We start from the raw sequence: 26,572 nt of genomic DNA, 5'->3' as shown, positions 1-26,572 counted from the left end.
GAGATTCCCATCTAAAACGCGTTTCAAGACGGGTCTTAACATTCCGCCTGTTTTTATATAAAAATTGTCGCAACTTTTGTTTGAAACTGACGAATATTAATAGCCCAGTAGCAATGCATGGTACTATTGGAAATGGTTTTAATTTTTTGAGAAATGGAAGCTTCTAGTTTAGTGGCAGAGTAGTCTTCATTGTCAAGACCTCTTAGATCAAGGCCATCGTCGACTCTTTGACTGGAACGGTTCTTGCACCTTTTGTGTGGTGGTTTACTAAGAGCTTCTTCAAAAATGTAAACTAAGGCGCTCATATATTTCTTTAAACCCTCAAATGGAGATTTCGAAACTAGCGACTCTTATATTTGATTGAACGTTTTCTTGTAGAAGAGAATCCATTGTATCTTGTTCACAGTTTGTTTCTTCGCCAGAAAAGTTTTCCAAGAAATCTTAACAGAGGGAATTAGTACACAAATATGAACAAGAATGTTTATTTCTCAAGGTTTGACAAAGCCGTCACCAGGTTTTGATATTACTGATCCAGCCTCTCACATAATGTGGTAACATGCCTTCATCACAATTGTCAAGAAGTTCGATTAAGTCAGTCGCAGAGGGATCCAAAGATTTTAATCTGAAAAAGGGTTTCAGTTTGCCACTAATTGTTTCAAGGATGTATGAACTTTCTGGTGCGTTGGAAAAAAGCGTAACAATGGCCAGATCAATCTGAAAGTTTTGTTGAATAACGAATAAATGCTGACAGACTTTGTGTGGCAGACTTACCAATTGATATCCAAACGTGTTACGGAAATGTGAATATTCTTTTAACAATCTAGCAGATAAAATATCGCGTTTCTCAAAAAATATTGTCGGATGGTGAAGCTTTGTGACCAGAATTCTAGAACCGTTGTCCACGGTGACTGGTTTAATGTTAACCACATTAATGCGTCATTACTGCATGCTTTTGTGAGACTCCCAGGATCATGCTGAATCTTTTTCACGTGTTGCTCTTTTTTCTGTTGTTTTTTTTTACGTAGGACTACGTCTTTGTTTTCTATACTATATTACACTTTGTGTTACAACACCGCAGGCAACACTGGAGCCGTTTTGGATGGCGTTTGACATTTATGCTAAACGTTTGATGAACATGAAAGATAGGTAAAGAATAAGTAACCAGAGAGAAAAAGCAATACATTTTATAGCAAAAACATAGAGGATAGGAAGTAAACAAATCGCCATTACAAGTGAATAGTAGAAGTTTGGAAAATAAAGTGGAAAATAATAATTATCTAAATCGAGTTAGCTACGAGGATCAAAAAAATCGCGACAGGTGTTACAAAACTGCTCCTGAAAACTTGTGAGTAGAGTGCAGCCTGAAGAAATAGTTATTTAGTGTTAATTCGAAAATAAATTTGATCCATTGTACCTACCCATAGATACAGCGTCCGTCGGTATTTCCTGAAATCTAAATTAATAGATACTTACCCTGGAAGTTTCGTTCGTCCTGTAGTAGGTAGCTGAAATAAATAAATATCGTTATACTTACCAAAATACCATAGATACAGATTCTGCAAGTGCGGTTCGATCGGTGTAGAGTAACTCCCCACAAATTGGTCCAAAGCACAAATAACATTGGCGGTAGAAAACCAATAAGCGGTAGATAGGAAAGCAGGATCGTAAACGGCTAAGGTGAATCAACTTCTTGTAAGTCTTATGTAATTTAATATTTAAACTTAGGCTAATAATCGAAATAAAATTGCAGTTTGAGCTTTACCGAAAATCAATTGGTTGCTACAAAAATTTGGTTCAAATCCGAACACTTTGTGAAATGGAAAATGAAACTGGCAAATGTTGCGTTAGATTTCAAATGATTATAGCAAGCGAACGACTTAATGCATCTTAGTCATTTATATGTCGGTGGATAGATAAAATGTATAACAATTTTTTGATATAATGTTCAACATTGTTGCTTCACTGCTTAATGGTGGAAAAAGGTGAAAAGTTCCAAGGTCAAGCTTTCCCATACATTCCCCTCGTTATTGGCTTGCTTCCCGAGCACAGATAACAATAACATGGACGAAATAAATTCCACTGCCTACATATTTTGACTCAAAAAAGTTTTTTGGTCCGTTTCTCTTTCTCTTAGCTTCGTGGCCACGCCCTAATGGCAAAAATCTACGCTGAACTCGATACAAAAGACTGCGTGTAGAAAATTCAGCTTCAGTTTAGTTTGTTACACAATAGCGAGTGCAGTGCAGCTGTTAAAGGTACGCGACATTGAGAAACGCGAGCTGCATACGAGTCAACTTCCAGGCACTGCGGAACGAGTTACCTTTATTTTGCATACGGCAGCAACAATTACCATCGTACGCTGCAGAATATTTAGCTGGCACAGCTACTGGAGGGCACAGCGGAGAGCAAACTTTATTATGCGCGGTCAAGCAAAATATTCAATGCTACCGATGGTGCGATTATCAGCGTTCTGTAGCACGAATTTCTAACTGAAGATTATGGAATCGGTTCTTTTCAGAACTATAGATGCTTGAAGATAAGAGTTATGAAAATTTTCGCAACTACTGCTAGTGTAAAATTTTCATGTATTCATGCATCGTTAGTTTTACAATAACGACCATCAAAAATATACGGTAGTGTTGCCTATGAACAGTTTAACGCAGCATATAATATATACATTTAGTCCTACGTCACCATTTCATACAATTCCTAGGCCTGTGTACCTTGTAGTATTTTCACTTATTTGGTCGTAAGTTTCCTACCATTTTTGCCATTTTTTTTGCTGTGTTTCTGATGTTCCCGTAATGCAAAATTGATTCTGTTCCTGTTGATGTTTTTTAGTGGTAATAATAATATGATTGTATCATGTAGTATTTAAGTGAAAAATGTTTTGAATGTAGAACTTTGAATAATGCAGGGGGGATCTATCTGTCAAAAATCGTGTAACCAACATATTCGGCAACATGGTGTTTGTTTTGGTTTTTGTTCCTTTTGGTCATGAAATTGATCGATGTGAAATATTATAGAATTGGAATGTTTTCCATCGAAACTCGAGAAACCGCGGAAAACTTTCATGAATGTTGTTTAGCTATTCACATTTTTCCCCCATTATTGTTCATAGTTACAAACGTCATGGACCAACAAACGTCATGGACCAGAGTTGATCTGCGATAACACACACATATATGAAATTTGACAGCAGTGAATCCCCTCTGGAATAATGTCTATAATGTGAAAAGACTTTCCGTCTATTTTCGTCAAGCCCTTTTGATATTTAAGACTGGGTCCTGTGAACCTTACAAATTCCGCTACAGTAGCGTAGTTGACTTTTACCCAAGTATGATGACAGTTCTACAAGGTATGCTACATTTTTGTCTATCCACGCACACAAACAAATCTCGTTATGAAAAATTTCGCGTTTTGTATGTAATTCAGAACATTTTTGGAAATTTCTCGTTTTATGTTGTTTTATATCTGATTTTTTTGGTTGGAGAGTAAATCTCCAGTTAAAACACAGTAGAAATTAATATTAATTTAGATTTAGTGTGAAAAATTGCGACAATATGTCGAAATAAAATATATAAAAATGCTATATTTCTAATAGTTGGAGCATTATCTTAGTCATTGTCATAGCTCATGACTTTTGTTACTGTATGAAACATAAGCGACTCTATTTAGAAGCGCCATTAGAGTACAAGAAAAAAACGAAAAGTGCAAAAAGGTGACCGGCAAATTGATGAAAACTAGCATATTTTACCTAAACCGCAGCATGTTTATGTATTCCCCACAAATAAAACATGTTTCAACATCATTTTTATAACTTTTCAGGAAAGTATGTTTTATAAGTTTAGTTTAAAATGCAAAATCATTTCAAATTTCATACAAAATTGGAAAAAGTTCATAACGATCACTAATACTAATGCATTGACGTGAATAGCATACCTTGTAGAACTGTCATCATACTTGGGACTTTTACTACCGTCTGTCAAGTACAATAAAAACATGTGAACCCGATTTTGTTTATTTATAATCATATCTGCTTAGGAGTTTTTGAATCAGCGTGATAATGGCTGTATTTGGACCGAATAAACGCCGAAAGATCCCCGTTCCAAAACGGCACGGTATTCGAGATCCGCTGAAAAAACTAGCTGAACGTGAAGCAGCGTATGTTAAAATAGCATGAACTATCGTCATATTGTTAATCTTTCTATTATTTTCAATTGTTTTGAACAGAATTAAGGATCAAGTGAACAACCCCCCAAAGGAACGAGACGTACAGGAGGTATCAAATCGGTTCAAGCGATTTATACAGCTCAAAGAACAAGCCCAAAATGGCCCTCGAGCCCCGAACAGCCGGCGCCAGAAGCGCCAGCAGGAACGGAGCAACCTGCGAGTGGGCAGTTCGATCGTTCAACAACTACCCAAGGAATCCGAGGAAGCTTTTCTGAAGCGTGCCAGCAAAGTACAAGAGGATCGCGTCCTTGAAGCCAGCTTCAGCAGCAAGTTCAATGTTGAGGTCGAACGGAACGAGCAAACTGGCGCCGTTCGGTTGAAGAAAAAGAAATCCTACGAAATAGATGAGCTGTTGAAGCGGAAGGCCAAAGAAGAGTCGATAGGGGTAAAGCGGACCAAGCAAATGGAAGCCAGAGATGAGGAGAGGAAAAAGCAGAAACTTTCACTGTCGGAAAAACGAGCATTGAAGAAACAGAAAGGGGACGAAAAACGTCGGAAAGAGGAGGACAAATTGTTGGAGGAATATCAGCAGGATACGTTTAAGTTCGGGGAGGTTGTCCACGGTCCTCCAACGCTTAACACTAAACCTAGACATGCCGAAAAACTAGCTGGGGCTCCGAGGGTACGACAGAATGGTTATTTTATTACAGAATTCGTTTCAAATTTGTTCTTTTATTTTAGCCTGGGGTGAAAGGTCTTTTGCTTCATAGTTTGCTCAACTCCAACAACGACCAGGAAGAACCCGAAGAAAGCAGACCAAAAAAGGAAAAATCTAAGAAAAAGAAGCAAGATCAAAAAGTCGATTTGAAGGGAAAACGTAAGAAGTTGCCAATAGCCACCCGCCTCAAGTTGGAACACGAGCAGCAAAATGTTGTTGAGATGTATCGACAGCTGAAGAAGATTAAGAAAGGTTAGAAGAATAAAAATAGGATTTGTGATTAAAACTAATGTTTATTATGAATTAGTTTTTTCTTGTGTTCAACAAAAACGAAAAGCAGGTGCCTTATTTCGAGAAAGTATCCATTTCACTCTCGTCTATCACGGATAATGCTAGAACTTCGTGAAGGTGTGCTTTTATTAATAGTGAAACTAATTACATATGTCGAGTTTCAAAATGAAATTGTTCATTAAATTGTTTTTAGGGGGCTTTTTAAAAGAAAACGTAACAAAAAGTATAAAAATTTACTTCTCCTCGCACCACTCGTTCTCTTTGCGGACCTGTTCCTCCTCGGCCGGTGTGAAGTCGTTTTTAATGTTGAACGTCTTTCGGATCTCCTCCGGCGTCTTACCCTTGATCATATTAGCCACCGTTTTGCACGTCACGTCCAGCAGTCCCTTGATGTCCAAATAGTTAGCAGCTAGAATCAGCTCGAAGAGTGTTCCCTGATCGACTTTTAGGAAATCGGCATCCCACGAGCTGATGTCGTCCGTACGTTTCTCTTTGTTCTCGTCATCTTCAGCCGGGGCCGGATCATCCTTGTGATAGGTGGCCCACTGCAGCACCTTTCGCAGGATTGCCGAGTTTACGTTCGGCAGGGGAACAACTTCGTCTTCGCCCTCGTCCATGCCGAGATCCTCCAGCATAGTTTTGATTGTTCCGGAACATTTTGCGATCTGAACATCGGTATCAAAAACCTCACCGTCCGACGATTGCAGTTTAATGTTTGGCATTGTCGCTGCTTATGTTTTATTTCTTCACTTGCTTGCCACACAACAACCCAACAACGAAAAAAAACGCACCTGCTATTAATAACCTGTGAAGGAAAAAGAGAATCCCAAATTTTGCCCTTGTTAGTCACTATCGATCCAACTTGCGGAAATCACTTCAACTTCAAAGCATTCCTTTTTTCTCTATTTTCAAAATGGAGACCCACGGCTGCAGTGAAATCTAATCTAGCGATTGGGGGATTTCCAACACGACTGGAATGCAACTCACCAGAAGATCTGCAGAACTGATAATGTAGAATTATTTTTATATCGTCACAAGTGCACAGCTAGTAAGAAAAATAGGATGTTGCTGGCTATTCGTTCAATTTTCGACTCCTCGCGAACTCGATTCTTTCGATGCTTTGCTTTTTGCCTTTGTATGAACAAAAAAAAAGAACGAAAAGGGAATATTGTCGCCAGTGCTGCCAGATGGTATTGCAAAAAGTTTACCTATCCGATGCTTACAAGAGGCGCATACAGGTTCGAATTCAATTGTGCTATCGTATTTACAAAAAATAAAAAAAAAATGATAAAAGCATACCTTCACCTAAATCACAACGTATTTTTTTGTGTTTCTCATATAGAAAACATGTTTAAACACCATTTCATAACATTGCTTTATCTGCTGTCACTATATGCAACTAGCAAACAACAGAAATACGCTCTAAATTCTTCTTCCCTATTAAAAAAATTAACTATTGCGAAGCGGCGGTGACTATGGAACCATTCAAATATTACATAACGCGGAATTTGGCAATTTTCAATACCCACCCACCCCCACGTAACGCAATTTTACATGTTTGCCACACGCAATGTAACGCTTCGCTGAATACCCCCCCACCCCTGAGCGCGTTATGTATTATTTGAATGAGCCCTATATTGGCGATATTGTTGTTGTCACATGGGGTTGGGTCTACTACATAAATGGGCGTAATGATAAAAGTGACAAATTTATATCAGAAAGCCAACAAAATTCATGTTTGGTTCTTTACGCACATGAACGTAGGCAAATTTGCATTTTTGATAGCAAAAAGTACTTTTGAGCCAATAATTAAAAATTATATATGTGAGTGAAAATTTGATTTGCTCTTTGTGTGTTTTGTTGCCATTGCTAGATTCACCCTAATCATCGTTTTTCTCCGGAAATATACACACATTCAATATATTTCACATAACTCCAGTTTTCAATAGCTGAGTTTGAGATTCTGTTATTAACATTTGGTAAACTTTCAGCCTTTTTTGAGACGTCAAATGTATGCATATATCGGAAATAAATTCAATAGACGTTCCGCCTTTATAAATGATTTGTCTTCTTTTTGCAATCTTTATCAATGATTTGCCATCCGTATTGAAGTACACTAAAGTCGCTTTTTACGTGGGGGATACGTGTCGCGTAAAAAAAACGCGTAAATTCCGGAATCCGCGTAAAAACAAAAACGCGTAAATTCCGGAATCCGCTTAGAACAACCGCGTAAATTTAGTTAAATTCGTTAATTTTGCATTCCGAGTGAAGGGAAACCGAAATCCGGGCAAAAAAAATACCGCGTAAATTCCGGGATCCGCGTAAAAAAACCGCGTAAATTCCGGAATCCGCGTAAAACAAAAACGCGTAAAAAAGCGACCTTAGTGTACTGTTCTGTAGACTATCTCACCGAATCCCTTTAACCTCACTTTTCTGACAGTTAGTGGTAACTTTGTTTACGTTTTGGACTTTGTACTTTTTTCTGATGGAGCAATCGTGCGCGTAGTGGATATGCTGCTCAATTTATAATTGTTCTTAGTGTACTGGCACCTCACGCACAACATTTAAAGGGCATTCTGATCACAATTGAAAAGTTCTGCTATAATTGGGAACCAAACTGCATCACCCGGAGGTAAACAAAGTTACCAGTAGTTGTCAAACTCAGGTGCGTGACGTCACCGTGCGATGGTCACCCAGACTTGCACAATGTCTATGAATGGGACCCTAGATGATGACATTGGTGCAGAATTTTGTTTTCAATAACTCTAATAGTACAAAACGACATCTTTAGCCCATAGAAAAATCTGTGTATAGTATCAACCAGATCAAAAATAATTGATTGAACATGTTTTTCAGTTGATCCACCAAGGAAATTTCAGCGACAAATGTACCAGGCAAATCCGCCTACATCAACTAGCTTGTAGTATTGGAACCGAGCTGTGACAATTCCTTGCCTCTATTCTCTTGTAATCTCACTGAAAACACGGTTCGGTGAAAATAGTGCAATTGCCTACGCGTTGTCATTGCTTACGAGGTTGACAATTTTGTTGGAGAGGTGGAAGTTTGGTATCAAAATTGCAGCAGCATGAGAGCAGACCGTAAGAACTTGGCAGAGCTGGACCTTATAGACTTGCTAGTTGAAGCCCGTTCTTTCTTCCCTGCGATTGAGAAAGCAATTAAAATTGTACCTTCTCTACCATGTGAAACATGCACGATCGAACGCTCGTTCAGCACATTACGTCGAGTGAAAACCTGGCTGAGTTCAACAATGGTTGAACAGCGGTTGAGTGCTCTCTGCTTGCTGAGTGTTGCTGAGAATGAGTGTGAAATGAGGCACTCGAAATGGTCCGGTGTTAGATTCTGGAACTGAAAATCTTCTCAGACTCGATTGACGTTGCCGTCGTAGCTGATAATATCTTCAGATTCGTATTTCACTAACTGCAGACACATGAACCGCTGTGCGAATGGGTGTCCACCTTCTAGAGAAGTAGACGTACCTTAGCCGCATCATTCAGCTATCCTGCATAGTTATCGAAGAGGTCCTGGTAGCGGTTAAGCAGTGTTTGAACGTAACTCCGATTTCTTCGTCGAAGACAAACTCGGTGATGTTCGATGAGATGAGCCATTACAGCGAATGTCAAATTGTGGCGTTTCGTAATTACATTCCTCGTATGGAAACGACTGCTAAACAAAATCCCTCTTCGTTTTGGGCATTCATACGCAACAGCAAACGCACCAACCGCCTTCCTACTGAGATGACCCTGAACGGCACAACTGCAAAATCACCTGTTGGCTTAGCAAATCTGTTCGCCGATTTTTTTGAACCCGTGCATAGCACAAACTCACCAACATTTTCACCAGATAGTCTCAGAAACTGCCCAACTTTCAACCTCAATCTTCCGCTCGTTGAAATATCCCAGTATGATGTGTGGTCTGCCTTGAAAAAGCTAGACGCTTCTAAGAGACCGGAAATTGATAATCTACCGCCATTGTTTCTGAAAGAGTGCGCTGATTCTCTGTAAATTCCGCTAGAAATTATTTTCAACAACTCACTACGTCAAAGTACGTTTCCCAGTTTATGGAAAACCGCTTCAATTTGCCCAATTTACAAAGCTGGTTCTAGCCACGCAGTAGAGAATTATCGTGGTATTTCAATTTTGTACTGCCTGGCGAAAGTCTTTGAAGGATTAGTCCACGACGTACTCTACGCAGCTTCTCTACCATTGATATCAGAGTCTCAACACGGATTTGTAAAGAAACGGTCAACAACTACGAATCTCATGACGTTTACCAGTTTCCTTTCAAATGAAATCGAGAACAGATAACAGATCGACACTATGTATTTCGACTTCGCAAAGGCGTTTGACAAAGTGCCACATAATATTGCTATAGCTAAACTCAATTACTTGGGTTTTCCATGCTGGATTACGGATTGGCTGCGCTCCTATCTGACAGAGCGAAACGCTTTCGTCAACGTCAACGGCTCGCATTCTCGCATCTTCTCCATCGCATCTGGCGTTCCAAAAGGTAGTGTCCTAGGTCCGCTCATATTTATATTATTCATCAACGATCTGTGCTCTCGTTTGAAATGTGAGAAATTGCTGTACGCTGACGATTTAAAAATTTATCGCATTGTGAAGACTCACCTCGATTGTTATGTACTACAGACGGATATAAATGAGCTACAACGTTGGTGCCTTGAAAACGGGATGGAATTACACATCGAAAAATGTAAATCCATAACATTTTCCCGCCGGCAAACAAGAATCGATTTCGATTACTCTATTAGAGTAAAGACCTTGCAACTAGGGATACCATCTGGTCGAAGTTAGAAATCAGGACATTTTTTCTGGGCACAATTTGACTAAGTTATTCTATTCTTCGAAGTATGAGCAAATATAACACGTAATCACAGACAGATGTCCAAGCAAGAACAACATTGATCGAAAATTCTGTGTAAATTTTCAAAGAGAATTGCGTTTCAAATCACTTGTACACTAGTGCCGTCTGGTGACCTTATCGCTACAATAGAGCTCGTGCACGAGGCTGGCGTCACTGGTAGCGCTATCTAGTTACGAATTGCTACTACAAAAAACTTTACACAAGTTTGGAACTCAGCTTGGACGTCTGTCTGCGACGTAATATTTGATTTACTCAGTTTTTTTTACCCGGGGATACGTATTTCGCCGAAAAACGAGTTAATGAAAAAAATCCGCGTATAAAAACGCGTAATTTAAAAATCCTTCGATTTAAAAATCCGCGTGAAAAAACCGTTAATTCGAAAAACCGTATAGAAAAATACCTAGTAAAAAATCTGAGTGTATCTCTGACGATCCACTTTCATCAAACCACTTTGAATTATTACGCATTAAGCATAGTTTACAGTTCCAAGCGAAGTAAAATATTTGACAAGTGAAAAAGTGTAAATTTTCGCTCGCGAAACCTGTCGTGAAAACCCGTTTGTGGAATACGCAGGTATTTCACCAGCCTGAAGTATACAGTTTAAGTGGAGCGAAATTCACGAGTGTACACTCCGAGCGAAGTGAAAATTGGCTGCAACTGACAGAATATAAACGCACGCAAGTTTTCGCTTGCAGCTGCTTTTTTCACTAGCGTTTGCATGCGTGAAAAAAGTAAACCCAAGTGAAAAAGATGAGATCCACAACCTTCGATTTCGCTGGATCGAATTTGTTTACCAAGCGAAGTGAAATTTTTGCAGGTTGCATTTTGCACGAGCGTAAAAAAATGAACATTTTGTATGAGATTTTCACTTCGCTTGGAACTCTAAATAGGGCTTTAGTAGATACTTTAAAAATTCAACACACGTAAACTGTTTCAACTTAAGCCCTGTTTAAAGTCCCAAGCGAAGTAAAAATCTCTTACAAAATGTTCATTTTTTCACGCTCGTGAAAAACGCAAGTTATCGATATTTCACTTCGCTTGGAACTGTAAACAATCTCGATCCAGCGAAATCAAAGGTTGTGGATCGCATCTTTTTCACTTGGGCTTGTTTTTTTCACGCATGCACACACTCGTAAAAAAAGAAGTAGGTAGCGAAATCTTGACATTTCCGCGCGTTCATATCCTGTCAGTTTCGACCAATTTTCACTTCGCTCGAAGTGTAAGCTCGTGAATTTCGCTTCACATGAACTGTAAACTGCAGGCCGGTGAAATACTTGTGTGTTCCACAACCGGGTTTTCACGACAGATTTCGCTAGCGAAAATTTAAATTTTTCACTTCGCTTTTAACTGTAAACTATGCTTTAAACTTAACAAATGCCAGATGCTTAATGGTAACGGTCAACGCGTGAGAGATTCGTCTTATTACTCTAGTGAGATTCAACCAATGAAAAATTTCTTATTGAGCAATTCTGAAAAATTCTGCTTATTGCCACACAACAAAGTTAAATATCTTAAGATAATCAGGACAAATGCAAAAATATAAAAAATAAATCAGGACGCCCAAATAGGACTTCAAAATCAGGACATGTCCTGGTAAATCAGGACGGATGGTATCCCTACTTGCAACGCGTTGCTTCTATCCGAGATCTTGGAGTCATCATTGATAGTAAACTCAAGTTCGACGAGCACATCTCTATCACAACCGCTAAAGCGTTCGCAACACTAGGATTTATTCGACGTACCACCAAAGACTTCAACGACATCTATGCTCTCAAGGCGCTGTTTTGCTCGCTGGTTCGGAGCATTTTGGAATATGCGGTATGCGTGTGGTCGCCAGTTCATACAACGCGAATTATTCGACTAGAGAGAGTCCAGCGTTGCTTTATTCGATTTGCCCTTCGCCACTTGTCTTGGTCTGACCCAGTTAACCTGCCCAGTTAGAGAACATTCATAAATGACGTAGCATTCGAGGGGGGAGGAGGGGGTTCGCAGTTTTGTGACGAGAGGTGACGAGGGGGAAGGTCAAGCCAAGCTACGTAGCAAATATCAAACTAAGAAAAAAATTTGGATTTTTTCTGATTGTTCTTTTTTATCACTGTTTTGTATGTTTAGGGTTATTTTCATTACTTTCTTGTCTTTTGTTGTTCATTTATGACACAAGGTATGTTTTTGATAGTAAAATTTGCAAAAAAAATATTATGTGGGGAGGGGGTGTTGTAAAGCTGCGTAATTATCTATAGGGGGGTCTTGATTTTGTGACGAAATGCTACGAAGGGGGGGGGGTGTCAAAAAAAGCCTAAAAAAAGCTACGTCATTTATGGATGTTCCCTTATGAAAGCCGCTGTAAACTTATCGCCTTGGAGACGCTTAATTCCAGACGTACTAATTTGCAGAGGGTTTTTGCGTTTGATCTGATTCAGGGGAATCTTGACAGTCCTTCATTGTTATGTAATGTGTCGTTTTATGTCCCTACTCGACGATTGCGTGAGCGTGACTTACTGTTTATTAGACGTCATAGAACTTCCTATGGTTTTAATAATCCTCTGGACAGATGTCTTCGTTCGTTTAACAGTGTCACTAGTGTATTCGATTTTAATATTTCTAAATGTATTTTTAAGAATAGAATTAGAGCCTTAGAATAATTTACAGTCTGTGGAACCTTTGTTATAACAAGTTCGAGATGCTGACAAATAAATAAATAAATAAATCTGCTGATCTTGAATACCTTGAATTCCCGGTTGCGGCTGCTGATCAACTCTATCTTCTGCCATGTTCGTGGATTCTTGAGATCCTCGTCGCCAAAATGATATGTCCAAAGGTTTAAATGAACTTAAGAGTTTTTACTTAAGAACATCTATTTATATTCGAGGTTGGATAAAGAATAATCAAATTTTCCACTCTGATGTCAAGGACAACTTTTCACTGGTTGCCTTGATGTAACAACCACTAAACACTAGTATTTATTTCTATTTTTCAAAAAAAACATTTTTTACCTCTAAAATTTTGAAGAACTTGCCCCCCCCCCCCCCCCTATTCGAAACTCTGGCTACGCCCATGAGCCTATAAATGAATGATCAGACTGTGTCGACGATTTCCTCTTTGAACGTTTTCGAATGCTCCGTCAAATGTGGCCATAGAAGCCGTTAAGCTAAGCTCTCGGTCGGTTCAAGCTTGCATACAAGCAAAAGCGTCACCACACCACCCAAGCGCAATTAACAGGGATTCGAAGCCCAATATTCCAATATTAGCTGCCCTTCGTCTATAAAAAGTTGCACACATGCAATCAACGCGCAGTCATAGAATCCGATAAGGGGCAATGACGACGCAAACCTATCTTATCAGTCGGTATCATGCTATGCATGACGAACCGGGTGGCCCAGTAGATTTAGTCGCTGTTTTGGTCTTGTGTTGAATAGAAAACTCCGTTCAGAGTCCCCGGACTTGAGTCATCCGAAGCATTTGTAAAGGTTCCTAACATTCAAAACAGTATTTATCCTATCCTATCAGCCGTAAATCGTGAACGCATTTAAAACCGAACTCGTATTAGGTGTTATCAGTGAATGCTATCTGGTTCGATATCGGCTAGAGGTAGACCGGAATGAATTAGCAAACAAGTCGAAAAGAAACCACCGCATCGATTTGTTCAACAATTTGTCAATATGCTGCGCCCTATTTTCGGTTGTTTGGGGCACCTGTTTCAGCTACTTAGAGCCAACCTTAAACCGCTGATTCTGCTAGTTTCGTTGGGAACCTTTATCTGGCTGATCGTCAATACGACAAATCGACCGGAATTCACTCGGCATGCATCACGCCAACAGCCGGAGCAGCTGGAGGAAATGAAGGAATCCGAGAATCGCTGGAGCGAACAGACGGTGCAGATCTTTCTCAGCATGCTGGACATTGATGGCAATGCAACGGATTTGATACTTCGGAGCGATCCCTGCGCTCTCAAGGACGAAATAGTCTTCACCGCCTTCACGGCCGATACTTTGGAGGAACAACTGTGGCAGTACTTCACGCTGATAGCGCTCAGACAAAATTTGGTCCTATCGGAAAAAGGCGACTTACTTGTGAAACCGTTTCTGCCGCTGTTTTCCAAACAGAACTTGGAGTTCATTTTCGAAAAGTATGCAATAAACTTAACCATTGAAAATAATTCATCGAACTCAACATTTGCAGGGTTCCGATGGAAGTAATAGGTGACCTTCCCTTCAACTGCTACGACATCGCCAATGCTCTGATCGTAACAAATTCCATGGAAATCCCACAACCAGCAAAGGCTAATCAAATTTACATCCTGGATAACGGTGTCCGTCGCTATCAGGACCTAGTGGGTGCCAAATGGGACCAAGAAGCGTCCATATTACGGTAGGTTTCCTCACTTTACAGCAACTTCAATGGTCACATAAATTACACCGACTTCAGTGTTGCCAGCGTAGCGTACGCCTACAAGCAACTGGCTAAACTACGCGATAAGGTGATCAGCCCACGGCGCGTAGAATTCGTAGGTATTCACATCCGGCGGGAGGACTCGCTACCCTTCGAGTACTACTACCGGGCGATAGCCTTTCAGCGAAAGTTACACCAGGCCCGGCTAATTTTCGTGGTCATCTGTGAGGATACGCAGGGAAAGCTGTGCAAGCGAATCTCCGCACCAGAGGAGGAAATCTATGTGCTGTCGGAGCACGAAAAGGATCAGGTAGGACTGGGACATGATTTTGCGCTGATGACACTCTGCAATCATACGATCGTGTCCAACGATTTGGGAATATTTCATGCACTGATCAATGGGGGCGATGTCGTGGTTTACGAGTTTAGTGAAGAGATCAATCGAGCTCAGTACGTGCCGTGGTTGATCGCTAGCGAGAAGGATCGATGGTATATGCTAGGTTAGGTTAGGGTAAGGATTGTGCTAGGACAAAACTGAAATTATTCTAAATATAATCAATTGAAAATTGTTTGCATGATACCAAACGACAGAGAATGATTTCAAGTCAAACTCAGAATCGCCGAAGAACGCTTGAAACACGCACATTCAGAAAAAGAACCGAATTCAAAAACCATTTAAAATGCAAACTCTCATGGATCAAATCTACCGGCGTTTATCTAAGAAGGATAGATAGGCTTAAGGAAGGAAAGGTTTCACTTTTATACGCACTGACGAAACTGCCTATGCAGCATCAACACAATTTCGTACGCTAGCCTGTAAGGCTAATAGCGATCTCGATCAACTAGATTTAAGTGAAAAGAATTGGTTATCGGTATTGTTTATGTGGCACTCTTTGCAAGTTGTAGGATAAGTACAACAATACACCGTGCCCCAGTGCTGAGTTAAGAAAATTTCCAGCTCGAAAAGATTCTCGACCTGTTCGGGAATCGAACCCAATATCCCAACCGTGTGGGAGAGCTAGCTGATCGACATCGCTAATCACAGAGCTTTAGGTAGTAACCCATGAGTCAACAGAAAAAAATTGACAGCTTTATCAGTCGAACTCCAACCGTCGTCAGTGCGAAAACAGTGAAACTACTCCGTTCAGAAGTGTCAAAAAACTTTGTGGACACCGGATACACTCATTTTCATTGAACTATTGGACAACAATCAGAGCATCGAAAGAAAGCCCCATTCCGGACATCGCAACGTGCACTTGGCCGAGAAGTCGGTGCAACCGGCCAGACAGTGAACAAGCACCAGGCGCATATAGACATACATTACATTGCTGTGGCTGACAATCAGCGAGAAGAGGATGTCAAAGCTGCTCTTCTTCTTCTCCGGATTGACCGTGACCGGTAAAACTTTATAGTACGAAGTGCTTGCCGGAAGTTGCATCGTTCATCAAGAAATTGCGAGTAAGCAAAAAACGCAGGGGCGAAAAAAATTTTTGCGAGTAAGCTAACATAATTACCTTACATGGGAAACTGATCAAACTCAATTATTTGTCTTAGTTATTTTTTCACCACCATCCGAGAAAAGTCATTTCTTTACCGCATACGTTAGTAACATCGACCTACTTACTTACTAATTTACTTTCCTGGTGAAATATTCCTCAGGATTTCACCTGCGTCCCAATGTTACGCCAACGCACTCGGTCCATAGCACCTTATCTCCAGTTTCGTGAGCGTCCAACAGATCTCGAGATCTCGCTCCACTTGGTCCAACCACCTAGCTCGTCGCGCCTCTACGTCTTGTATCGGCCGGGTTCGAGACGAATACCATTTTTGCGGGATTGTTCTCCGGAAGTCTTACAACATATCCCGTACATAGTACCCTTAAAGTTTTAGCGACTTTCTGGATACTGGGTTCAGCGTAGAGATCGTGGTTCATTCTTCGCCTCCATACGCCATCCTCCCATACTCCGCCGAAGATAGTCCTAAGCACACGTCGTCCGAAAACTGCTAGTGCTTGCAAGTCTTCCTCGAGCATTGTCCATGTCTCGTGCCAGTAGAGGACCATGAGCCGGTCTCATGAGCGTCTTGTACATGACGCACTTGGTACGGGGGTGAAGTTTGTCAGATCTCAACGTCTTGTGGAGTCCGTAGAAGGCACGTCTTCCAGCTACAATTGGTCTGCGGATTTCTCTGCTGCAGTTGTTGTCTGACGAGGTACACAAATTCGTCAAACACCTCGAACTCACTTCCGTCGATCACTACGCTTCTGCCTATGTGAGTCTTATCGCACTCAGTTCTCTCTGCTAGCAGATACTAGGTCAACGACGTATTCACCTCCAATTAAACCTTTTCTGCCTGGAACGTCCTCGCCATCAGCGAAGCATATAAACTGGCTGGATTTATGTTAAAGTCCGTACGTTCCACAACACCTTCAAGCGCAATGTTGAACTGGAGGCAGGAAAGACCGACGCCTTGTCGAAGTCACACTGCCCTGTATACCTTCCATCGTAGCCCTAATCAGTCTTGTTTGTTTCGCAGAGAAGCATAACTTTCCATAGCTCTACACGGTCAATAGTGTCGTAAGCGGCCATAAATGCCCTCGCTGCATTTTTCTCGTCTGGAATCGTTTGACACTCCTCGTCGAACCGTCGATTACTCTCGACGACTTCAACAGTCCTATCCGCTGCATTGTTGATGGCTACACTTCGAGATCTCCGATAACGATTTTGACACCATGTTTTGAGCAGCTATAGTATGTATGTTGCTGCGCGTAAAAAGCGTCCTTATCGTCATCGTTACTTCCTAGGTGAGGGCTATGCACGTTAACGATGCTAACGTTGAAGAAACGACCTCTGATACTCAACTTGCACATTCTGTTTTCGATTGGCCATCACCCAATCACGTGCTTCTGCATTTTGATCATCACAATGAAAGCTTTGCCCAGTTCGTGTTTGTTGCCGCAGCTCTGGTAGATGGCATCTTTGTAAGTATGTACCGATACTCGCTTCCAGGATACCTTCTGCAGCGCTACAATGTCGAACTGAAGGTCCAATAAGTCGGAAAGAATGTGGGTACCGTTTCTAAGCGTTAATAAATTCATTTTTCATCACCCGTCACGATGCAATAAAGAAAACCTTTCCTTTTGCCGCTGGACCAGTTAATAACAGGTGAAAAAATGACGTTGAACGTCCCCTGACTTAAAATCATAAAGATCCCAAGTTTCTTGTTTTCAAATCATTCCCAAAGCATGCAATCATTTGGAAATGCCTGGTGGGTAACTCCTAATACCGAAGCAAGCGTATTAGTAAGTTTCATTAATTCTGCATTTGGCATGGATCCTTTCCGTTCGCAGTTTCCCCAATTCAGAGTCATTAAAGGTTTGTGGCCTTCCTTCACTCGGACAGTCGCCAAACTCTCGATGCGCTACAGCCACCGTTTTCTTTCAATAACATAAAAAAATGTAACACTTTCCGCAAATGACGATTGTTTGATTAGAAAATCAGACATTTTTATACAACTACCTATATGACGCCACAATGAAATCGCTAACGTGTCAAAGGGGTTTGTTTAGCTTATGTTTTAAATCGGTTCATAACGTTTTCAATAAGCCAAAATCGAGCAACATTTACTGCTGGTGCCATCTATTGAATGAAATGAAACTCAGTTACTCACCTAGTAAATTAGAGAAGTTATCTATTATATTTTTGGCGAGCTTTAGATTAGAACGTTAATTTGGTGGAAAATTGATTGTTTTTGACACACTATTATGAAATAATCATGGCGGATCAGAATATATCTATTTACTTGATATGAATGTAATAACTAAAAACCGAATAAGGCTGATACAAATTTTGAATAGTTTTTATGTCCACGGTTATCAAAGTTAGCTATGGGGAGGGCAAAAAATAAATAACACCGAGAAGAAAAAAAAGGAATAGCTTTCATAAAAAAATGTGTGCAGATTACGACGTTTGTAACTTGCAAGCAAAAGTGCGTTGAAAAATATCATATAATAATCATCATCATATCAAATACATTATTATCACTGTTAATCTTTTGGCTTGCCTTTTGATGACACTTTCGCTGTCACTGGACTTGTTTTTTTTTTTTTTTTTTTTTTTTTTTTTAAGGGGGGATTTGTTAGTAGCTTAAGTATTTATGATAAATATTAGTAAATAATGAGTATGTGTGTCCAATCGCAAATGGTGACTTCTCAACACTGTTAGAAATTTGTAATTTTAATTGTTAGGATTTGTTTGCTTTCGCAATTAGGACTTATCATTCGTAGGGATTTAAACCTACTTGTCAGAAAAGGGGAAGTAAACTTACAACTAACTTAATTGCTAACTTATTGGCTATAAAGAGAGCTTATCGTAGCAATTGAGGATTGCAACGATTTTTGTCAAAAAATTGTTAATAATTTTATTTGACATAGCTTCTAATGGTTCAACACCAGTAAGTCTATGTAATTCGAGTGTACCAAACCAAGGAGGACGCTTCAAAATCATTTTCAGAATTTTATTCTGAATCCTTTGGAGCGTTTTCTTCCTTGTTGAACAGCAACTTGACCAGATCGGTACAGCATAAAGCATTGCTGGTCTAAAAATTTGTTTGTAAATCAAAAGTTTGTTCTTTAAACAAAGTTTAGAATTCCTGTTAATGAGAGGATATAAACATCTCGTATATTTGATGCACTTGGCTTGTATACTCTCAATGTGCTCTTTGAAAATAAGTTTTTTATCATAAATTAGTCCCAAGTACTTAACCTTGTCGGACCAACTTAAAATAACCCCATTCATCTTGACAACGTGATTATTGTTTGGCTTGAGGAAAGAAGCCCTAGGCTTATGCGGAAAAATTATCATTTGAGTTTTAGAAGCATTGGGAGAGATTTTCCACTTTTGCAAGTAGGAAGAAAAAATATCTAAACTTTTCTGCAATCGACTGCATATGACACGAAGACTTTTTCCTTTTACGGAAATGCTTGTGTCATCGCAGAACAATGACTTTGTGCATCCTGGAGGCAAATCAGGAAGATCTGAAGTGAATATGTTGTACAGGACTGGACCCAAGACTGAACCTTGAGGTACACCTGCTCTGACAGGAAATCTATCAGATTTTGAATTCTGATAGACAACCTGCAGAGTTCGATCAGTAAGATAATTTTTTAAAATTTTGATTAGGAAAATTGGAAAATTAAAAGTTTGCAATTTCGCAATCAAACCTTTATGCCAAACACTGTCGAATGCTTTTTCTATGTCTAAAAGAGCAGCTCCAGTGGAATAACCTTCAGATTTGTTAGCTCATATCATATTAGTAACTCTGAGCAATTGATGAGTTGTGGAATGGCCATGGCGAAATCCAAACTGTTCATTTGCAAAAATTGAATTTTCGTTGATGTGTGACATCATTCTGTTAAGAATAATTCTCTCAAACAGTTTACTTATTGAAGAAAGCAAACTGATTGGTCGATAACTTGAAACTTCAGCTGGGTTCTTATCCGGTTTTAAAATGGGAGTAATTTTTGCATTTTTCCATAATTTGGGAAAATATGCAATTTTGAAGCAGCAATTGAAAATTTTCACTAAAAATTCCATTGTGCTCTCAGGGAGATGTTTGATTAGTATATTAAAGATTCCATCGTCACCAGGTGCTTTCATATTTTTGAAATTTTTAATAATTGATTTAATCTCATTCAAGTTAGTTTGAATTATTTCTGCAGGTAAAAAATTCTGGGAAGAAATTAAATCAAATTGACGTGTGACTTCATTTTCAATTGGACTCACAAAATTCAAATTTGAGTTATGAACACTCTCAAACTGCTGAGCAAGTCTTTGAGCCTTTTGTTCATTGGATACAAGAAAACGTTCACCATCTTTTAAAACTGGAATAGGCTTTGAAGGTTTCTTAAGAATCTTCGACAGCTTCCAAAATGGTTTTGAATATGGTTTCAATTTTTCAACTTTAGTCTCAAAATTTTGATTTCTCAGAAGAGTAAATCTATGTTTAATCTCTTTCTGTAAATCTTTATAAATAGTTTTAAAAACAGGGTCACGAAAACGTTGATATTGACGTCTGCGGACATTTTTCAAACGAATTAGAAGTTGAAGATTTTCGTCAATTATTGGTGAATCAAATTTCACTTGAGCCTTTGGAACAGAATAATTCCTGGCATCAACAATTGCACATTTTAATGCTTCCAAAGCGGAATCAATATTCACTTCGTTTTGCAAATCAAGCTCATTATTGAAATTTCTCTCAATATAATTTTTGTATCTTTCCCAATTAGCTTTGTTATAATTAAAAACAGAGCTCATAGGGTTTAAAACTGATTCATGTGATAAAGAAAAAGTTATTGGAAGATGGTCAGAATCAAAGTCAGCATGTGTGATCAAATCACTACATACATGACTTTGATCTGTCAGCACCAAATCAATTGTTGAAGGGTTTCTTACAGAAAAAAAGCATGTAGGACTATTCGGAGACAAAATAGAATAGTATCCTGAAGAACAATCATTGAATAAAATTTTGCCATTGGAATTACTTTGAGAATTATTCCATGAACGATGTTTAGCGTTAAAATCGCCGATTATGAAAAATTTCGAACGATTTCTGGTGAGTTTTTGTAAATCACCTTTAAAAGCTCGCGTGTGCATTGAAATGGTAAATATGCTGCGGCAATAAATAAAATCCCAAGTTCAGTTTCAACTTCAATTCCCAAAGTTTCAATAACTTTCGTCTCAAGATGGGGAAGAGCACGATGTTTGATTCAGCGATGAATAACAATTGCAACTCCACCGCCGGAACCCTGAATCCTTTCATATCTATGAACCACGTAATTGGGATCATATTTTAATTTTATGTTAGGTTTCAAAAATGTTTCAGTAATAATTGCAATATGCACATTATTTACTGTTAAAAAATTAAAAAGCTCATTCTCATTGGCCTTAAATGAGCGAGCATTCCAATTGAATATTTTAATTGTTTTATTTAAAATCATTGCTAAATTTTAAATTAGAAACAATTTTAATAGTAAAATTTGTGCCTATTTGAATGGCTTCAAACATTGATTTTGCCTGCAACATGGCGTTCATAAGATCGAACATTGTTGCAAAAAAGAAAGTTTACCTGCCGTAATAGGCCCCAGGCAGTTGACATTAGAAAAAATATTTTCGGCAGCAATATTAGCTGGAGTAATAGGTGTACAATTATTTTCTAGCGTGTTTTGCTTACCCATATTAACGGTCATTTTCGAACTACCAACACTAGGCGGTATAATGTTCGAACTACCTGTAACCTGTGCATAAGTTAAACGGGTATGCAAAGGAGTAGGTAAACTATGCGTCACTGGTACGCTTGGAGAATTTTGTTTTGAAGTTGGTTTTAATTGAGAAATTGAATTTTGTTTACCTTGCCTTGCCTTAACAATTGCTAAACGGACTGGGCATTGATAAAAATTTGACATATGGTTGCCGTTACAATTCGCACAGCGAAAATTTTTACTCTCTTTCACAGGACATGTGTCCTTTTTGTGAGAAGAGTCTCCACAATTAAGACATTTTTGGTCCATGTTACAGAATTTGGAACCATGGCCATAACGTTGGCAAGTGCGGCATTGGGTGATATGCTTTTCACCTCCGCCATACTTCCTATAAATTTCCCACTTCACACGCACATTATACAAACAATGTGCTTTTTCAAAAAATTTTAAGTTGTTAACCTCATTGCGGTTAAAATGAATTAAATAACTGGACTTGTTTGTTGCTAAGTTAAGCATATACGCTGTCGATAAGTCAATAACATTAACAAAACGGCTTGAACTTTTTTCTTCCCCTTCCAATTTTCAACACTTTTGAAGGGGGTGATGACCTAAAATGAAAATGAAATTTGTATCGGCTTAAATTAAAATAAAACCTAGCAGCGATTGTTTGAGGTTAAATTATGGATTCGTATATCAATATATAATTTATAAAATGTAAACTAGTAAACACAGATTTAAATGACGCTTAAGGAGGGAAATTGTAGCTCTTTATTGGGACTTATTTAGTGCAACTGATCAACAGTCATGAAATTCGCGGAGAAATTTACCCTTATTATGATTCAATTTAAAACAACAGAAAGTTGATTCAAAATTTTCTTTGTTTGCACTGGAACTTTTCCTCCTCCTTTTATTCACAGTTTCTGTATTCAATTATTATTGTTATTGGGATATATTTACGTTATATATAATATTTATATTTTTATTCTTCGGACAAATTTCACGTGAGCGGCAAAAAATACTTGTGAACTATATGACAGTGTTTGCCCTGTTCATCAAAATCTTTTATTATTTTTTTCACCGTCCAAAAATTGTCCTAATCCTTATGTCGAAGTTTTTTTTTCGATCTAAACATATTCGATTCACATGCACCTGTAGAACAATGAACAACTTATCAGAAAGTTAAAAGATTCTGGATTACATTCAAAAAGCTTTCTTTTCATCTGCCACCCTGAATTCGCTGGATAAAATACACAACTTTAACGAGTTATCTTTAGTATGAGGGAAATTCGGTCAATTACAATAAAAATGGAATACGCTCTAACGGAAACCTTCAATTACCCAGAACTAAAATTGGAGCAATACAGACAAGATAAGTATTAACATTAGCACTTTTATTTAGCCCCCGTTTTTAAAACAATAACAATAACTGCAACTTCCAAGTGTGAAACAACAACTTTTCAAAAGCACACAAAACGCACCTCTAACAACAACCGAAAAAAAACACTAAAACAGTTTCAACCGTGCCGCTGATCTTTCGTAGATGTGAACACGTACTCCTGCAGATACTCGATCGTGTCCCCTAGCTCGTACGGTGGTATCACTTCGTAGCGCACCGGAGGACCCCGCGAGTAGGCCCGTACCGTAGGATAATCGCCAACGTTCATCCGACTGCAGAAGGCCTCCTCGCCAATACAGTCCACGTGTCCTACCTGCACCATCCGATGTAAACGATCGCTCACCAGATCGGCCAGCTGAATCCAGTGGGGCAGCAGTTGCTGACAGTATTCGCTCCTGTTTAGAAAAGGAAGTTAGTTGTTCCTTTTAACCTTAAACGATTATACAAACCATGGCGCGTAGAACAGCACCAGATAGTACTGGGCGGAACGGATCTGCTGGCGGAAGTTCTGCGGCGTCAGCTTGGTGGACGCAGGAATGATATCGAAGTCGTCGATCGCGTCCAGCTCGTTAAGCCGGGAGTTGAATGCACCCACCGTCACCAGTGCCATCGGCGTCAACGCCACCAGCAGCAGCACGACGACGACGACGCCAGCAGAACGGACTTCCATGGCACCTGCACACTGACGAACGGTTCGCGTTTGACAACGGCGCGGCCGGGTGGATCGCAGAACGAAAAGCGCGAAACTGCCAAAAAATTCGAAGCTGCACGAGGCTGCTCGGAAATTGGATAATTGCCGAGCAATTGAACGATCGTCATCGAATTCAGGCGCGATCACGCGGGTAGATGTACAGTTTTTGTTTTTCTGCGAGCTTCTCTATTTGCACTTGTGCTCGGATCGCCAAAAAGGCGGTAAAGTACCACTCGAAGCACTGCGCTGATAGCGAGGCTGCTGTGGAGTTCGTTGTTCCCGGGAGGGGTTGCCGGAATTTGGCGTGATGAGGAAAAATGCTGTGATTCGATGGTCTTCCGTCTAAGGTCCACCTGCTGCTGGTACTGTTGGGTGGATGGAGCTGACAGTTGTGCTCTACCTGGGTGTCTCTGTTGAACTGTTAAACGATTTCTGGAGTGCCCTGCGCATAGCCGTGTACAGGTTTTGCACCTGGGAGGAGTTTGAGTCGAATGTAATTTTTCAAATCTCTTGTTGAATTTGCTTTATCAATAACAATGAAAAATCGTGCGCGTAACTCTGGAGTAACACCTCAGGTGTAACGGTTTGTTCGAAAGTAGGCGCTGGAAACGAAACATCACTCAGCAGTAGCTAGTGACTGTTTTGTGTTTGTTTATATATCCTCCCTTCAGGTTGATGCATAGTGTAATAATATCTACATTTTTAGTGCTTTAGATCGTGAATTACTTTCTGGATGCATGCATATGGATAGTAAGGTACGTATCGGATGTGTTATGAGCCATAAATTGTGGAATTGAAATCACTGTTTGACATGCAAAGCCATTTCATGTCAGGACAACTAGAAAACTAGCATTCTGAAAAACGGAATTACCAAATTTCGCAAATGTCTCTACTATTCTATGAAGTAATGATTGGTATTGATTCTATAAACTTCGTACTACAATCATGCAGTTTTTTGGCAGAGCATGATTGTAGTTCGAAAGATTACATAAAATGTTCTACTATACATCGAGTCAATGTTGAAATTATCATAGTAATGTTTGTAGTCAATAAAATCTTATAAAGAAACTGAGGCGTCAGTAACAGTAACAATTTGCAATTCATGAACTAACAAAACAGATATTAGAAACAATTAAATAAAAAATTTAAAATAAAGAAGTAGCAACAATCAGAACGTAGTTCATCTTCTGTTCGAAGTATCGTATTAGATGCGAACATTTGTAAAAATCATAAGCTTTGTTGTTCATACTATTAGATTTTAGTTTGCTGTCACATAAGAGCCTTGCATCTCAGAGAGACCTTGCAGTTGCTGCCCAATGATTACCAGGTCAGCTGTACTATACATTCTTACTTTGAAGAACTTGCATTTTATTATCTACACGATAAGAAATTTGATTTGTTTCTTAATTCTGCTTCTGCTTTCTAAAAAATCTGAAAATTTTTGAATATTCAACCGAGTATCAGTTTTTTTTTTCAGATTGTATATTTGTGTTCAGACCAGTGCTGAGAATATTCACTGTCATGATATTCAAAAGCAGCGATTTTCAGCCGTCTTCATATTGATAATCATACTACCCATGCGATCGTTAATATTCATGATACCAAAAAACCGGTGAACACCAACAAGATAAACACTCGTGTTGATATTTTGATCGTCAAAAATGAAAATCATATCAAAATAGTGAAAATCAAAATTAGCCTTATTCGACCATTTATACCTCACTGGGCAGTGTACAGCGTCTGAGCAGATTTGCACTACTTGGATTGATAATCACCGAAGCTTCTTTGAATGTCATTACGAGGCCTTTGATATTCATTCCACTGTTCTGTCATTGAATATGAGAAACGATATTCATGCATAGTCGCAATGAACACAGGTTACTGAGTTGCATCAGAGAATAAATGTGCTGACACTGAGATTAATTCAATTCATCTACTCATGAATAAACATTGATATTCTAAGGCACTGGTTCAGACCTATGTAATTTTGGCTCATGAAATTTCAAGTATTTTTACAAATCATTATATTTTCCAGTTTATAGTTTTGCCGAATAGTATTTTTATTTAACTGAAAATATGAGGGTGTTTGATGCCATTATTTTCTCAGATTCGCAAAACGCATAGATTTTACGAAAAATGAGTCTCATTTCGTGTTGGTAGCCAGTGGAACTGGACTGATGTAGTTTTAAGCCACGCAACCAGGGCTCAATTTTTATCGTATTGCTTCTTCGAAGAAAGGCAATCAAATCCTCGGGTTGGATAGAAGAAAACACTCTCAGCCACGCAATAGTATATAATGCAGTTGCGTGTGGCATTCTACGGCTGCGGTTAAAGGATAACTAAATTCTAGTGCCGGTGCCCGTTGAGGTATAAGACATCTAGAGCAAAGACAGTGTACGGAAAATTTGCTTTTAATCTAATTACGGAAAGATAACATCGTAAGGAGCAAGATTTTGACGTAGAGTTACGTCTTACGTAAACATTCTCAGAAAGGAAGGCAAAATAAAAATATTAACATCGAGAGCATCACGAAAAATATCTCAATAATATTACACGATATTGGTTGATATATTTTGATATATTTTGATATTTATCGTTTATCTGTCAATTGACATCCTCCAACGATACTGTAACGCTTGATGTAATGGCAATGAGCTATGATATAGATAGAGGGGTGCCCGAAAATGAAACGGTAAACACTTTATAATATTGGATATTGGAAATATTTCGCAATACATCAATAGTTTCTTAGCC

The 26,572-nt window shown here is 39.1% G+C and overlaps 4 protein-coding genes across 4 annotated transcripts; 2 read left to right on the top strand and 2 right to left on the bottom strand.

Annotated features, from left to right (window-relative positions):
* Positions 1-3,968: 3,968 nt before the first annotated feature.
* Positions 3,969-5,194, top strand: LOC129733975 (GRB10-interacting GYF protein 2). Its single transcript, XM_055695631.1, has 3 exons — positions 3,969-4,164; positions 4,234-4,855; positions 4,915-5,194. Exons 1-3 carry the CDS (start codon positions 4,067-4,069, stop codon positions 5,146-5,148), a joined length of 954 nt encoding a protein of 317 aa, XP_055551606.1. The 5' UTR covers positions 3,969-4,066; the 3' UTR covers positions 5,149-5,194.
* On the bottom strand, positions 5,165-6,328 carry LOC129733976 (S-phase kinase-associated protein 1-like). Its single transcript, XM_055695632.1, has 2 exons — positions 6,170-6,328; positions 5,165-5,987 (listed from the first exon to the last, which is right to left on the bottom strand). Exon 2 carries the CDS (start codon positions 5,902-5,904, stop codon positions 5,416-5,418), a length of 489 nt encoding a protein of 162 aa, XP_055551607.1. The 5' UTR covers positions 5,905-5,987; positions 6,170-6,328; the 3' UTR covers positions 5,165-5,415.
* A 7,133-nt stretch (positions 6,329-13,461) lies between these two features.
* On the top strand, positions 13,462-16,352 carry LOC129732774 (uncharacterized). The gene is made up of 3 exons (XM_055694003.1): positions 13,462-14,210; positions 14,264-14,452; positions 14,510-16,352. Exons 1-3 carry the CDS (start codon positions 13,744-13,746, stop codon positions 14,976-14,978), a joined length of 1,125 nt encoding a protein of 374 aa, XP_055549978.1. The 5' UTR covers positions 13,462-13,743; the 3' UTR covers positions 14,979-16,352.
* A 6,772-nt stretch (positions 16,353-23,124) lies between these two features.
* Positions 23,125-24,427, bottom strand: LOC129717996 (thioredoxin domain-containing protein 5-like). Its single transcript, XM_055668366.1, has 2 exons — positions 23,577-24,427; positions 23,125-23,522 (listed from the first exon to the last, which is right to left on the bottom strand). The coding sequence occupies exons 1-2, from the start codon at positions 23,795-23,797 to the stop codon at positions 23,246-23,248; spliced, it is 498 nt and encodes a 165-aa protein (XP_055524341.1). The 5' UTR covers positions 23,798-24,427; the 3' UTR covers positions 23,125-23,245.
* Between the last annotated feature and the right edge of the window lie 2,145 nt (positions 24,428-26,572).

This window comes from Wyeomyia smithii, chromosome 1, assembly GCF_029784165.1.
Source record: "Wyeomyia smithii strain HCP4-BCI-WySm-NY-G18 chromosome 1, ASM2978416v1, whole genome shotgun sequence".
In the NCBI taxonomy this organism is placed as follows: domain Eukaryota; kingdom Metazoa; phylum Arthropoda; class Insecta; order Diptera; family Culicidae; genus Wyeomyia; species Wyeomyia smithii.
This window is presented reverse-complemented; position numbering and strand designations above follow the sequence as displayed.